Source organism: Drosophila subpulchrella, unplaced genomic scaffold, assembly GCF_014743375.2.
Source record: "Drosophila subpulchrella strain 33 F10 #4 breed RU33 unplaced genomic scaffold, RU_Dsub_v1.1 Primary Assembly Seq354, whole genome shotgun sequence".
In the NCBI taxonomy this organism is placed as follows: Eukaryota; Metazoa; Arthropoda; class Insecta; order Diptera; family Drosophilidae; genus Drosophila; species Drosophila subpulchrella.
In genome coordinates, this window is record NW_023665577.1 from 4,537,983 (window position 1) to 4,553,136 (window position 15,154).

Genomic DNA, 15,154 nt, shown 5'->3' on the forward strand with positions numbered 1-15,154 from the left:
CTCTTGTAGTAATCATCTTGACGTTTAGATATGGGAAAAAAGTTATAGAATTTGTACTGCTGCTTAACTAGACTTAAAGTTAATGTGGTTTATTTTGAAATTTCAAAACCCATATGAAAACCCATTCATTATTTCGTCGCAGGGTAAACACTAATAGTAAAAAGACACTTTGCTCAGAAACTTTTTTGGCTTTGCCCATTAAAAAAACACAGTTTCGGTAGGTAAATAATCAAATGTCTTCCTTTATTTTGTTTTTAGGAGAAAGATTTAAGAGTTCTGACAACTCATTGGAAGAAAATAAGAGTACATTTCATAGAGTAAGAAAATGAAGTGGGTTTCTTCTCTTTCATCACTGAGAAAACAGAAAACCGTTTCACCAGCTATGTACGAACTATGAAAAATATATACGCTGAAAATAAGAACAATTACAAATTAAGTTCAAACATACTATTTTTTGTTATTTTTCAAAACATGAGCAATAATCGAAATTCTTGTTGAAATTAAATATCAAACTGTAAATCAGTATGAAACGGACGCGCCATTGTTTATTTGAATTTAATTCCCTGTTTATATTTGCAAGAAACTTTAAGTATATTGGAATGGTAAAACTGCCATATAGATAGGACGGAGCGGGCGTCACATTGATAAAAATCCCATGGGATTCGGTAAAACTCTCACCCCACAGAACAGAAGCCCCGTTCGAGATAAACTAGGAGCAGATCGGTGTTTGCAGTGTATAAGCGCACTATATCCAGCCCCAAAGTCGGATATATAACAGATGCCCAAGCCCTTCATCGACATCAGTCGCTGACTCGCGATCGCATCAGTTTCGTGTGCCAAAATGGATCTCCAGAGTACCCTGGAGAAATGTGGCAACTTCGGTCCGTACCAAATCACGTTGCTCGTACTCTATGGATACTCGAATATTTTGTCATCGCTGCACTATTTCTCGCAATCCATCATTAGTTTTACGCCGTCGCACAGGTGAGCTGGAAATTCACATCCACACTGATAAGGAATGATGAAACTCGACCCAACAAAAAATAAACTTAAAGCTTTTTAAACTTATGCATTTAAATAATTTGAAATAAACTTTATGTAAACTTAATTAAACATTATAAAACCAATGGTAAAAGTTCAAGTTAAATTCCAAAAACAAACCAATCAATTATGATTTTAAATCGTTATACAAAATAAAGTAATATTTTTATCAGATTACATCTGCTCTTTTTATACGTTACGACTTTGACTTAAATTGTATAAATGGCTTAAAAATCGGTATTTCATTTTAAAATGATCAACACATTTTTCGGACTTAAAATTAAAAGAGAATTTTATAAAAATATGTTCTTACCCAAAATTAAATTATTTTAGGTGCTCTCCACCAAAAGAGTATTTTCCGCAGAATTCCACGTATTCCACTTCCCTGCTGACCTGCAGTGTTATTCAATACGATGAAGATCTTTCATCTCTTCGGGACTACAAATGTACCTCGTGGGACTTCGAAAGGGAAAGTAACTACGAGAGCGTTACCACAGAGGTATATTTCAGCCCAAAAGTAGAAAAAGCTCTTAGTCACCTAACACTGATGTCCGAAATAATGAATATAGCTCGAATGGGTTTGCGACGACGCCTACAAACTGGCAGTGGGTCAGTCGTTCTTCTTCATCGGATCTGCCCTGGGTACTATATTCTTCGGATATTTGGCTGATCGCATTGGAAGACTGCCTGCCTGCGTCTTGTCCACTTTGACAGGAGCCTCTGGAGATTTCTTCACCTCTTTTGTAGGAAGTCTGCCCTGGTTCTGCTTCACCCGCTTCATTTCCGGTCTTTCTATGGACACTCAGTATGTCCTTATGTACATTTTGGGTATGTAAGCTCTACTTTAACATAATTTAGTCAAGTTAAATTACAATCCCTGCAGTTTTCGAGTACCTGAGCCCCCAACACCGCACCTTCGGGCTAAACATAGTCTTGGGAATCTTCTATTGCATTGGTCTAGTGATTTCCCCCTGGATGGCTATTTGGTTGGGAAACTGGCGGAGGTATCTATGGGCAGCATCTCTTCCAGCCCTCGGTACGCTGCTTTTTCCTGTGTTTCTTCATGAAAGCGCCGAGTGGCTGTTAACCAAGGGAAAGTTCGATAAGGCAGTTAGTAACCTTAAAAGCGTCGCCAAGTTCAATGGACGCCAAGTGGACGACTCTGTTTTCGATGAGTTTATCAAACACTATCGCGAGAAACTACAAAATTCGCAGAATAAATCTTCGGATACATTTATGGGCATGTTGAGGACACCAAGACTGCGAAAGTTCACAGTAGTTCTATTGATTAAATCGTGAGTATGGTTAAGACAAATATATTTGTCATTTCTAACTCCCATTACATCTTCTCAGAATGATCGTTGCAATGGCTTTTGACATCCTAAGTCGTAACGTGGAAGGCGTGGGAATATCGCCCTTTAAGCTCTTCTCCTACTCAGGACTCTGCTACCTGCCCGCCGGTCTCACCATAATCCTGTTCCAAAACAAAATCGGTCGAAAGGGCATGGCCTGCGCCTCGCTTTTTGTGGGTGCTATTATTACGGCGGTCACTGGTTACTTGGTAGCCACCCTCGATCCAGCGAACTACTCCGTTCTCTTGGGATTCATGGTGGGCCTGGGAAGATACGGAGGAGTGGTGGCCTACGATTCGGAGACCCAGTACGCTGCGGAGATTATTCCAACCAGTGTGCGAGGTCGAGGAGTAGCCAACATTCATGTGGTGGGCAACGGCTTTGCCTTCTTCAGCTCCTACGTGATCTACTTGGGAACGTTCTACAGGCCGTTGCCGTCTCTTCTAATCAGCTTCGTTCTCCTGATCGGCAGTTGTTTATGCCTGACTCTTCCAGAAACACTGAACAAGTGAGATTTTTATACATAAAACCTTTTTCATGAATATATATTAAGTTTATCCTGCAGAGATCTCCCGCAAACTCTGGAGGAGGGCGAGGTATTTGCCCAGGGCGAGAAATGGTATTTCTTTCCCTGCATTTCACGCAGACAGCAAACAAATAAATCTTCATCTCAGTCGGAGTCAGCCAGCAATATTACAAAGATGTTATAATAAATGTATAAATGCATAAGATGTATAGTATAATAAAACAATAAGCTTTTCATACGAAAGTATACAAATAATATCAAAACATGTTTACTGGTCTCTTAGTTTTATGGGTAGCAGTAGAAAGGCGCTGCTAAGCCATGAATTACTGGTTATATGGATTCAGACCCTAATAAAAATAAGCGTACCCGATTTCATCATATCACATCTATTAGTTACTAGTCCTTAATTAGGAGTATCCTTACTTTAGTTGGCTACATCAAAAGAATTATATATATAATTCTTTAGATCGCGCTTATAGAACGGAAACAAAGAATTATAAATAACAAATACCATTCATTTGTTCCATAGCAAAAAGTTGTGGGGAAGTTTCTTTTTACCATGGATTTATTGTAAAATAAGTAAGTTAAAATATTTATTTTTTGAGTGTGGGTGAATTTTATATTCTCTTATATAATAAAATTATGATTTTTGCTTACTCAAACCCTGTTTTTTTCTTTTTAGCGTTAGAAAAAGAAGTTAGTTTGTTTTTAAATTATGTTTATCCAAAAATTGTAAGTTCTTGTTGAGAGTCTCGTGTGAAAAAAATGTGTAAAATCAGCGAGACGTTGTTTGTAAAGATTTACTTGTTTCTATTTGCCAGACAGCAACAGTTAACTGGGCCGTAAAACTGCCTAAAAGATAAATCAGGGCAAACTTATGCTGTGCGGACGTCACATTAAAAAGCACCCCATGGGTCCCAAGCGATACTGTCCGTAAGACCGGCTTTACCTTTATTTTCCTCAGCGCCTGAAGAATGCCTTCAAAGCCCATACAAGTGATCTACAAAAGAAGTGCTAAGAACAGTTGAAATCAACTCACATTCCCATGTATATTTAAAATTCGGAATACAAACACAAAAGTTTTTGGTTAAAAAAAACGACTTTTCTGTAATGCAACTTATTTAGAATATCAAAACAGGTTTATTTTCGTAAATGAAATCAATTATCACCTGTTCTTACTTAAGGTGTTTAACTAAACCCAAAATAAATGTGGTTACTTGGTAAGTTTCAAAACCCAAATGGGAATCGAAAAAACCACACTACATCTCGCCCACCATTTTTCTGCAGAAAGATCCCTATAGTCGAGTGGCTCGACTAGCAGATACCCAGTTACTCCGCTAAAGCGTGTGCAAGCAAGATGGAGATATGCAAGTAGCAAAGCGCCTTTTTCCGAAACTTCGGAGTGTCACCTAGAGGTGATTACATTATATGGTTATAACTTCTTTATGAAAGGTCCGAGTGGAGCACTTAAAATTTTTATTTTATCGTTAAAACTATAGGCGCAACAGCTTTGAGCGGCTTGTGGGCTTTACTCTTGGCCTTCGCTGAAAAAACTTACGCTGCGCAGAAATCTCAAGAACCTGCATGCTTATTCCAACTTTGTAAGTTTTTATAGTTTTCGAGCGACTCGGCAAGTGACCCTGATCAAGAATGTTTATACTTCATAGGGTCGAAAACGCTTCATTCTACATGTTACATACGTCCCAACGAATCTGGTATACCCTTTTACTCTACGACTCAAACACTTTTTTGGATTTGCTCTTTTCAAAAAAAGGTTTAGTGAGTGAGTAATAAAATGCATCTATTTGTTTTGTTATTAGGTTTTAGATTTCAGAGTTCTGACAAAACAATGCACAAGTAAAACCAATTATAAGAAAAAAGGAGTGCATATTAGAGAGTAAGAGTGTTCTAGATTTATTTTGTTTTGTCAGTGAGCAAACAGAAAACTGATGCTCTGATGCTCATAACGCTAAAGCCTGTCTGGCGCCCACATTTTTAAAGATTCAGTGCAGGTATAAATTAATTTTATTGATCAACCCCCTTTACAAATGCAGAAAATGGTACAAAGTCTTAGCCGACTTTGGCATGGTCAGTAGTACCGCTACCGTCCGCTAGATGGCGTGGCGCTGGCATCGGTGGTGTGTGCCGCTTATCGGAACGCACTGGATTTTGCTTTGTTTTATAGTCGAGTGACTTGACTATAACGTTTCATCTTGTTTTTGTTTTTCAAAACATAAAGGCTACAATAACATAAACTCTAATTGAATGAATCAAACTGTAAATCAGTGTAATACCAACCAGACATTGTTTATTTGGATTTACCTTACCTTAAGTGTATTGAAATTGTATATAGGTGCCATACAGATAAGACAGCGCTTTATTATGCTTTTGCGGGCGACACATTAATAAAGAACCTATGGGATTTGGAAAAGCTCTCTGTACCCCACAGAACAGAAGCCAGACGTCGGGAATTGTTCAAACGCTTTCCTTATATCTAATGCCCCCCGTGTGAGATAAACTGGCTGCAGATCTTCGGTGTTTGCAGTGTATTAGCGCATTATAGCAAGCACCCAGAAACGGCTAAATACCAGGTGCTCGGACCCCTTCGTCGACATCAGTCGCTGACTCGCGATCGCAGCGCTTTCGAGTGGCGAAATGGATCTCCAAAGTGCCCTGGAAAAATGCGGCAACTTTGGCCCGTATCAAATCCTTCTGCTGGGCCTGTTCGGATACACAAATATTGTGTCCTCGCTGCACTATTTTTCGCAGACCATCATTAGCTTCACGCCATCGTACAGGTAAGCGATTATCCACAATAATAAGAAATGATGAAATTCGAATCCACAAAATATTTGTATACAAAAGTGAACCAACCAATTTAATTTTAAATTACATGAATAAGAATACAAATCAATGAAAAATTAAAATACGTTCCCAAGGAAAACCATTAAAAATGATTTTGAAATTTAAAACATATTACGCGATTTAAGTTACGCATGATGTTATACAATGCAAAGTCTGAACATTTAATAAAGAGTAAGATATTAATGTAAAGATTAATATACAAAATAAAGAAATGATCAACAATTTTTTTATATAAGAATGTAAAAGCATTTTGGTTCCACACTTTAATTTTTTTTTTACAAATTACTAATCATAAATGTTAATATTTCAGTTGCTCTCTGCCAAAAGAGGACTTTTCCCGGAATTCCACATACTCCACTTCCTTGCTGACCTGCAGTATTATTCAATACGATGAAGATCTTTCATCTTTTCGGGACTACAAGTGCTCCTCGTGGGACTTCGAAAGGGAAAGTAACTACGAAAGTGTTACCACAGAGGTATGTTTCAGCCCAAAAGTATAAAACGCATTAAGTAACCTAACACTGACATCCGAAACATTGAACACAGCTCGAATGGGTCTGCGACGACGCCTACAAACTGGCAGTGGGTCAGTCCTTCTTCTTCATTGGATCCGCCCTGGGCAGTATATTCTTCGGATACTTGGCAGATCGCATAGGACGACTGCCTGCCTGCGTTTTGTCCACTTTGACAGGAGCCTCTGGTGATTTCTTTACCTCCTTCGTAGGAAGTCTTCCTTGGTTCTCCGTCACCCGCTTTATATCCGGTCTTTCAATGGACACCCAATATGTTCTCATGTACATTTTGGGTATGTAAGCTCAACTTGAATTTTAATTCAGAATGTTAAAAGTACAATGCTTGCAGTTTTTGAGTACCTGAGCCCAAAACACCGCACCTTTGGGCTCAACTTTATCTTGGGAATCTTCTATTGCATTGGTCTGGTGATTTCCCCCTGGATGGCTATTTGGTTGGGAAACTGGCGGAGTTACCTATGGGCAGCCTCTCTGCCTGCCCTCGGAATGCTGCTCTTCCCTGTATTTCTCCACGAAAGCGCCGAATGGCTGTTGACGAAAGGAAAGTTCGATAAAGCGGTTAGTAACCTAAAGAGCGTTGCCAAGTTCAATGGACGCCAAGTGGACGACTCTGTTTACGATGAGTTCATAAAATACTATCGCGAAAAGCAAAATAATGCGCAGAAGAAAACTTCGGATACCTTTGCGGGCATGCTAAGAACGCCAAGACTTAGAAAGTTCACCATTATCCTGTTGATCAAATCGTAAGTTTAGTGATAAGCACAATATTTATGTTCTTTCTAACTTCCATCACATCTTTTAAGAATGATCGTTACCATAACTTTTGACATCCTAAGTCGTAACGTGGAAGGCGTGGGCATATCGCCCTTCCATCTCTTTTCCTACTCGGGATTCTGCTACGTGCCCGCAGGCCTCGCAATAATCCTGTTCCAAAACAAAATCGGAAGAAAGGGCATGGCCTGTGCTTCGCTTTTTGTAGGTGCCATAATCACGGCAGCCACTGGTTACTTGGTGGCCACCCTTGATCCAGCGGAATACTCCATTCTCCTAGGGTTCATGGTGAGCCTGGGAAGATTTGGAGCGGTGGTCGCCTACGATGCGGAGGCCCAGTACGCGGCGGAGATTATTCCAACCAGTGTGCGAGGTCGAGGGGTGGCCAACATCCATGTGGTGGGCAACGCCTTCGCTTTCTTCAGCTCCTATGTGATCTACTTGGGAACTTTCTACAGGCCGTTGCCGTCTCTTTTAATCAGCTTCGTTCTCCTGATCGGCAGTTGTTTGTGCCTTACACTTCCCGAGACATTGCACAAGTGAGTTTCGGTCCCATAATACATTTACCATAAGTATACATTTAATTTATCCTGCAGACAACTCCCACAAACTCTTGAGGAGGGCGAGGTATTTGCCAAGGGCGAGAAATGGTATTTCTTTCCCTGCTTTTCACGCAGACAGCAAACAAACAAGTCTGCATCTCAGTTGGAGATGGAGTCAGCCAGCAATATTACAAAGTAGTTATAATAAATGTATTAGATGAATAGTACAATAAAACAATAAGCTTTTCATACAAAAGTATACAAATAATATCAAAACATGTTTACTGGTCTCTTAGTTTTTATGGGTAGCAGTAGAAAGGCGCTGCTAAGATTTTGGTAACTAATAAACGTACCCGATTTCATCACATTCCGATCGCATTTCCACATCTCAGATCTGTTTAATCCTCGACCCAGACATCTATTAATTACCAGGCTTTAGCTTGGCTTGTTTAGACTTTAGATGCACGCGCCTAGACAATCATTTCTGTATATCACGGTCATGGTTCCGGAAACAATGAACTTTAAATTACAAATAATATCTCCCCCAGTCTATGGAAAATAGGAAACTTTTCCTTTACCATCTATTTTGTTGGTGTGTGTGAAACCAGAAGTCTCATTATCTTTTATAACATGATGATTTTTGTTTACTCCATCTCTGGTTAGTTTTACGTATTTCATAAAAGGAGGTATTGAGATTGCATGTTATGATTTCGGACACTAATAAACGTACACGATTTCATCACATTCCGATCGCATTTCCATATCGCAGATCTGTTTAATCCTAGACCCAGACATCTTTTAATTACTAGGCTTAAGCTTGGCTTATTTAGACTTTACATGCACGCGCCTAGACAATAATTTCTGTATATCACGGTCATGGTTCCGGAAACAGTTAACTATAAATTACAAATAAGATCCCCCTTAGTCAATGGAAAATAGGAATCTTTTCCTTTACTATCTACTTTGTGGGTGTACGTGAAATATCACGTCTTATATTCTTTTATAATATGATGATTTTTGTTTACTTCATCTTTGGTTTTTACGTTTTTCATAAAAGGATGTGCAATCTCATTTTATTCAATAAGCGCCTTAGTTTGTACTTAAATTATGTTTATTCAAAATTTTAAATTCTGATTGGAAGTCTCGCGTGAAGACCATGTGCGAATCTAGCGAGACGTTGTTTGTACAGATTGACTTGTTTCTATTTGCCGTACAGCAACAGTTTACCGGCCGTAAAACTGACTTAGTGATAAGTCAGGGCAAACTTATGCTGTGCGGGCGTCACAGTAATAATCACCATATGGGTCCAAAAACTCTACATACGCCAAACAGAAGCCAGACGTCGGAAATGGTTAAAAAGCTTTCTTTCTTCCTCATCATGCCCCGGTGTGAGATAAACTAGCAAATATTCGTTGTTTGCATAGTATTAGCATTATATAGCCACCGTCCGAACACAGTATATACCAGCTGCTCCACCTCTTCTCTGGCATCAGTCGCTTGTTTGCGATCAGAGCAGGCTCTTGCGGCGAAATGGATCTGCAGCGAGTCCTCGAGAAGTGTGGAAACTTTGGTCCCTACCAGATCCTGTTGCTGGGGCTCTATGGGTACACAAATATAGTGTCCTCACTCCACTACTTTTCACAGACGCTGATTAGTTTCACGCCTTCGCACAGGTGAGCGGAAATCTTCCATCCACTCAAAAAATAGTTGAAAACATTTAACAAGATATATCAACAAATATGAATAGTTTAAATAATAAAAAAAAAGGAATTAACAATGAAAAATCCAATTTCGAAAGAAAATTATTAGTACTATTAGGAAAGTATAACCAAATTTAAGGATAACTAAATTCAAATCTAAAATAATCAGTTTTGAATTTTAAAATTAACAAAAATAGTTTCTTACATGTTTGCCATAACTATTATGGTTTGATTACAATTTCAGCTGCTCTCCACCAAAAGACTTCATCCCAGGAAATAAAACTTCCTTGCTGGCCTGCAGTATTATTCAATACGATGAAGATTTGTCCCCTTCTCGGGACTACAAGTGCTCCTCGTGGGACTTCGAAAGGGAAAGTAACTACGAAAGTGTTACCACAGAGGTATGTTTCAGCCCAAAAGTAGAAAACGCATTTAGTAACCTAACACTGACATCCGAAATATTGAACACAGCTCGAATGGGTCTGCGATGACGCCTACAAACTGGCAGTGGGTCAGTCCTTCTTCTTCATTGGATCCGCCCTGGGCAGTATATTCTTCGGATACTTGGCAGATCGCATAGGACGACTGCCTGCCTGCGTTTTGTCCACTTTGACAGGAGCCTCTGGTGATTTCTTCACCTCCTTCGTAGGAAGTCTTCCTTGGTTCTCCTTTACCCGCTTCATATCCGGTCTCTCTATGGACACTCAGTATGTCCTTATGTACATTTTGGGTATGTTACCTTATGCAGCATATATTCTCCAGTATATATAATCCCTAAACTTTGCAGTTTTCGAGTACTTGAGCCCACAGCACCGCACTTTTGGGCTAAACATCATTTTGGGTGTTTTCTACTCCATTGGCCTGATGATCTCGCCCTGGATGGCCATTTGGTTGGGCAACTGGCGGAGTTACCTATGGGCAGCCTCTCTGCCTGCCCTCGGAATGCTGCTTTTCCCTGTTTTCCTCCATGAAAGTGTGGAGTGGCTGTTGACCAAGGGAAAGTTCGACAAGGCAGTTAATAATCTAAAAAGCGTAGCAATGTTCAATGGACGCCAAGTGGACGACTCTGTTTTCGATGAGTTCATTAAACACTATCGCGAGAAAATGAACAGTGCCACAAAAAAATCCTCAGACACCTTTATGGGCATGCTGAGGACTCCAAGACTGAGGAAGTTCACCATTATTCTTTTAATCAAATCGTGAGTTGAAAAGGTACAAAATTGTACTTCATACTTTATAACATTCTTTGTGTTTCCTCAGGATGATCATCACAATTGCTTTCGATATCCTGAGTCGTAATGTAGAGGGCGTGGGCATATCACCCTTCCACCTCTTCTCCTACTCAGGATTTGTCGTCCTGCCTGGTGGGCTCACCATTATCCTGTTCCAGAACAAAATAGGTCGCAAGGGCATGGCCTGCGCCTCCCTGTTTGTAGGTGCCTTTATCACAGCTGCCACTGGTTACCTGGTGGGCACTCTAGACCCAGCTAACTACTCCGTACTCCTGGGAGTCATGGTGTGCTTGGCGAGATTCGGAGCGGTGGTGGCCTACGATGCGGAGGCCCAGTACGCTGCGGAGATTATTCCAACTAGTGTGCGAGGTCGAGGGGTGGCCAACATCCATGTGGTGGGCAACGCCTTCGCCTTCTTCAGTTCCTACATCATCTACTTAGGAACCTTCTACAAGCCACTGCCCTCGCTTTTGATTAGCTTCCTACTCATTATTGGCGGTTGTTTGTGTCTGGCTCTTCCGGAGACATTGCACAAGTGAGTTTTATTTAAAAGTACACCTGATTCGCGGATTATATATCCTATTTATCCCACAGGCAACTTCCACAGACTCTAGAAGAGGGCGAGATGTTTGCCAAGGGCGAGAAATGGTATTTCTTTCCCTGCTTTTCACGGAAACTGCAGTCTAAAAAGTCTGAAGCTCAGTTGGAGGCAGCCAGCTAAATTACAAAGTAGTTATAATAAATGTATTAAGTGTATAATAAAATCTAGAACCAATGAATATAAAATAATAAAAAAATATGTTTACTCAACTCTTAATTGTTATGGGCAGCAGTAGAAATGACGCTACTAAGATAATCTAAGATAGTAATCTGGTTTAATGGTTTTGGGATAATACGAAAAGTAGCCAATTTCATCATAGGCTGATCGCATTTTCGGAATTCAGACCTTAATCCCAGGCTCAGACACCCATTAAGTTGGAAAGTGCCTGTTTACGGAAGCTTACTTGGATTGTTCAAACCTTAAAAGCACTTGTTTAGGGCATGATTTAGGTAGATCACGACGCTGGTTCCGGAACTTTTACTACCCGGTTAGATAAGCGAATTATTATTGCATTTTTCACAGGCTTCGTTTGGCGCCTTTGCGAAGCAGACCTGTAATCTATACTATATATAATCTATATCTCTAAACGGGAACCCATTAAACTGTCAGGAGACAAACAAAGAATCCGCGTATCCGGTTAATCCTACCCATTAAAAAAGATTCCATTTCAGGCGTGACTTACAGCACGACAGTGGCTAATTCTGCTATAAATCTAAGACCAAGTCAACAAGCCAAAGTTTTCGAGAAAGTCCGCACTTGACCAAGTTTAATGCCTGATAAGTAGGTGAGACGCATTTCATAAAAGGCCTGTTTACATGGCAACTAGAAATCAAGGCCATCCCTAAAAAGGTCAGTAAAACAACATAGCATTAATTAATGAAGCTGAGTTGATGCTCTGTAATTTTATTATTTTATGATATGTAAACAAACATCTCCTGTGTAGGGTTGTTCCTTCACCTGTTTGACTGTATGTTTGCTCTGGTCTCAGCCTCTTATCATCGGCACACACCCCAAAAAAGCGCCAGAGATTGCCTAGGCCAATCTCGGTGTTACTAATTACCCATCCTAATCAGGAGCTACGCCTATATCTTTATACTATATAAGGCAGCTGCCGATCCAAGTTAGGCGTCAAAATACTGCGCGTACAGGCAGAATGTAGTTGACTCTTTCCTTTGAAGAATCAACGCGCTGTTCGCATAAATAAAGTTTCATAGTAGATATTATTGTCGAAGTAAAAATTCCTTCGAGATCAGTATGGATTTCGACCGCGTTCTTGAGAAGTGTGGAAACTTTGGCCGGTTCCAATTTGTCCTACTTATCCTCTACGGCTACACGAATATTCTCAGCTCTTTGCACTATTTTTCACAGACCCTCATCACTTTTACCCCAGAGCATTGGTAAGTAAAATTCATAATACCTTTAAAGGAATATCTACTAGTTGATTTTTTTATGTTAAAGTGTTTTTTTTAAATGTTCTTTTATTTTTTTGGCGTTAAAGTGTTATTTAAAAATGTAATACTTAAAACTCAATAAAAAAACACAAAAGAAAATTCAACATTTAAGGGAAATCCTTATTGTTATAAATTCTGTTTAAACTATTCACTATTTCATTGAATTTTTGTTTAAAATAAATTCGGTACTTGATTTTAAGTTAGCTTTAATTACTGTTCTCCCTCAGGTGTTCCCATGATGACTTAATGGGCTTGAGTGCTGAGGAGCTGCGATCCATTTACTCCAATGTTTCGCACTCCTCCTGCACTCTTCTGTCGGAGGTGATCAATGGCACCGGGGTGGCCTCTGAGGAGGAGACCTGCAACGATTGGATCTTCGAGCGGGAGAACGGCTACGAAAGTCTAACCACGGAGCTGAAGTGGGTCTGTGATAAGTCCCACCAGCCAGCGGTGGGTCAGTCCTTCTTTTTCCTGGGCTCCGTGGTGGGCACCATTTCCTTCGGATTTCTTTCGGATCGTATCGGAAGACTGCCCGCCATGCTGATGGCAAGCTTATCCGGTGCAACTGGTGACTTTATTACCTCCTTTGTCCACACGCTTCCCTGGTTCGCCTTCTCCAGATTCGTGTCGGGATTATCCACGGATACCATGTACTACCTCATGTACATCTTGGGTAAGTTTGGGAACTGTAATCTAATTTATAAAGAGATAATAATCTCTTTCTCTATAGTCTTCGAGTACTTGAGTCCCAAGCGTCGAACCTTTGGTCTGAACATCATTTTGGCAGTATTCTACTGCTTTGGACTGATGACTTCGCCGTGGATCGCCATGTGGATTGGCAACTGGCGCCGCTACCTCTGGCTGGCATCTCTGCCAGCTCTGGGCGTCCTTATATACCCACTCCTGATCTGTGAAAGTGCCCAGTGGCTGTTGACCAAGAAGAAGTATGATGAGGCGGTGGCCTGCCTGAAGAAAGTGGCCAAGTTCAATGGTCGACAGGTTGAGGACTCCGTGTTCGACGAGTTCGTGAAGCATTATCGCGAGAAGATGAACGAGGAGAGCAAGGTGAACAAGCAGATGGACACTTTCCTGGGGATGTTTAAGACCCCCAGACTACGCCGCTTCACTACCACTCTCCTAGTTAAATCGTAGGTCTACTCCTTGGTTTTTCTGAGATATAAAGACTAATCTATCTGTTTAATTTAGCGTGATAATTACGCTATCCTACGACGTGATCAATAGGAACATGGAAGGCCTGGGTTCCTCGCCCTTCAAGCTGTTCTCACTGACCTCCAGTGTTTACCTGCCCGCGGGATTCACCATCTTGCTCCTGCAGAACAAGATCGGTCGCAAGGGCATGGCATGTGGAGCGCTTATAGTAGGTGCGATTATCACCGCCGCCACAGGATTCCTGATTGCGGTTCTGGATCCCAAGGAGAACGCCATCGTGCTGGCTTTGATGGTGGCTCTGGGTCGATTTGGCTCCACTGTTTCCTACGATGCGGAGATCCAATATGCGGCGGAGATCATTCCGACCAGTGTGAGGGGACAGGCGGTCTCCAACATCCATGTGGTCGGATTGGCCTCCAGCTCACTGGCCTTCTACGTGATCTACCTGGCACAGTACTACAAGCCCCTCCCCTCGATCTTCATCAGTGTTTTGATGTTTCTGGGCGCTCTACTCTGCCTGACCCTTCCTGAAACTCTCCACAAGTAAGTTTAAAACATCCGTTTTTATATTCTTTAAGTTTTTAATATATATTATTATCATTTTAGGAAACTCCCCGAAACGCTGGCCGATGGCGAGAAGTTCGCGATGAACGAGAGCTGCCTGTACTTCCCATGCTTACACAAACGCCGCGAAAGTCTGAACAAGCATGAGGACCCCAAGTCTGAACCCTAGAGAACGATGAACCTGAAAGCTGACTATTGGTCAACCTACTAGCCACTTAACCTGATGATGGTGTCAACGGAACGTTGACTCCTGTAACCGAATGGTCTGATAGTTATTACTCATGTGAAGGATGCATAGTAATTAAACGAAAACCGTTGTTTAGAATACATTTATCTAATCTATATATCCAAAACAGAACTGGTCTAAATATACGATGTACTCCTCTTCTTTCACAATAAATTTATCAATATCTATAAAAGTTAAAAATTGTATCCTGTTATATTTTTATATTATTTTTTAGTTGCAAAACACTTAGCGATGCGTGGCTTTTTAGTAACATTAAGTAACACATTACACTTCATCCCCAATCAAGATATTGAAAAACAAGGAAGAACGCTATAGTCGAGTACCTCGACTATCAGATACCCGTTACTCAGCTAAAGGGACCAAAGGAAAATGGAGATATGCAAGCAGCAAATGCGCCACCTACCGGCGGTAGACAGATTTAAGCGTTGTGGGCGTTAGAGTGGGCGTGGCAAAGTTTTTTTAAATCAATCGATAGGTATTGACGAGACCAATACATTTCAGTTTAAATTTTTTATCTAGCATAAAAATTGTGGGCGCCACAGATTTGGGCGGTTTGTGGGCG

The 15,154-nt window shown here is 40.8% G+C and overlaps 4 protein-coding genes across 4 annotated transcripts; all 4 read left to right on the top strand.

Annotated features, from left to right (window-relative positions):
- Positions 1-817: 817 nt before the first annotated feature.
- On the top strand, positions 818-3,103 carry LOC119560238 (organic cation transporter protein-like). Its single transcript, XM_037873601.1, has 6 exons — positions 818-984; positions 1,375-1,540; positions 1,611-1,869; positions 1,925-2,336; positions 2,395-2,901; positions 2,959-3,103. Exons 1-6 carry the CDS (start codon positions 842-844, stop codon positions 3,101-3,103), a joined length of 1,632 nt encoding a protein of 543 aa, XP_037729529.1. The 5' UTR covers positions 818-841.
- Positions 3,104-5,518: 2,415 nt separating this feature from the next.
- On the top strand, positions 5,519-7,856 carry LOC119560068 (organic cation transporter protein-like). The gene is made up of 6 exons (XM_037873375.1): positions 5,519-5,717; positions 6,095-6,260; positions 6,331-6,589; positions 6,646-7,057; positions 7,118-7,624; positions 7,682-7,856. The coding sequence occupies exons 1-6, from the start codon at positions 5,575-5,577 to the stop codon at positions 7,824-7,826; spliced, it is 1,632 nt and encodes a 543-aa protein (XP_037729303.1). The 5' UTR covers positions 5,519-5,574; the 3' UTR covers positions 7,827-7,856.
- A 1,254-nt stretch (positions 7,857-9,110) lies between these two features.
- On the top strand, positions 9,111-11,327 carry LOC119560962 (organic cation transporter protein-like). The gene is made up of 6 exons (XM_037874713.1): positions 9,111-9,300; positions 9,572-9,728; positions 9,799-10,057; positions 10,115-10,526; positions 10,588-11,094; positions 11,154-11,327. Exons 1-6 carry the CDS (start codon positions 9,158-9,160, stop codon positions 11,278-11,280), a joined length of 1,605 nt encoding a protein of 534 aa, XP_037730641.1. The 5' UTR covers positions 9,111-9,157; the 3' UTR covers positions 11,281-11,327.
- A 978-nt stretch (positions 11,328-12,305) lies between these two features.
- Positions 12,306-14,741, top strand: LOC119560908 (organic cation transporter-like protein). Its single transcript, XM_037874608.1, has 5 exons — positions 12,306-12,557; positions 12,839-13,284; positions 13,342-13,759; positions 13,818-14,324; positions 14,388-14,741. Exons 1-5 carry the CDS (start codon positions 12,415-12,417, stop codon positions 14,512-14,514), a joined length of 1,641 nt encoding a protein of 546 aa, XP_037730536.1. The 5' UTR covers positions 12,306-12,414; the 3' UTR covers positions 14,515-14,741.
- Positions 14,742-15,154: the final 413 nt, after the last annotated feature.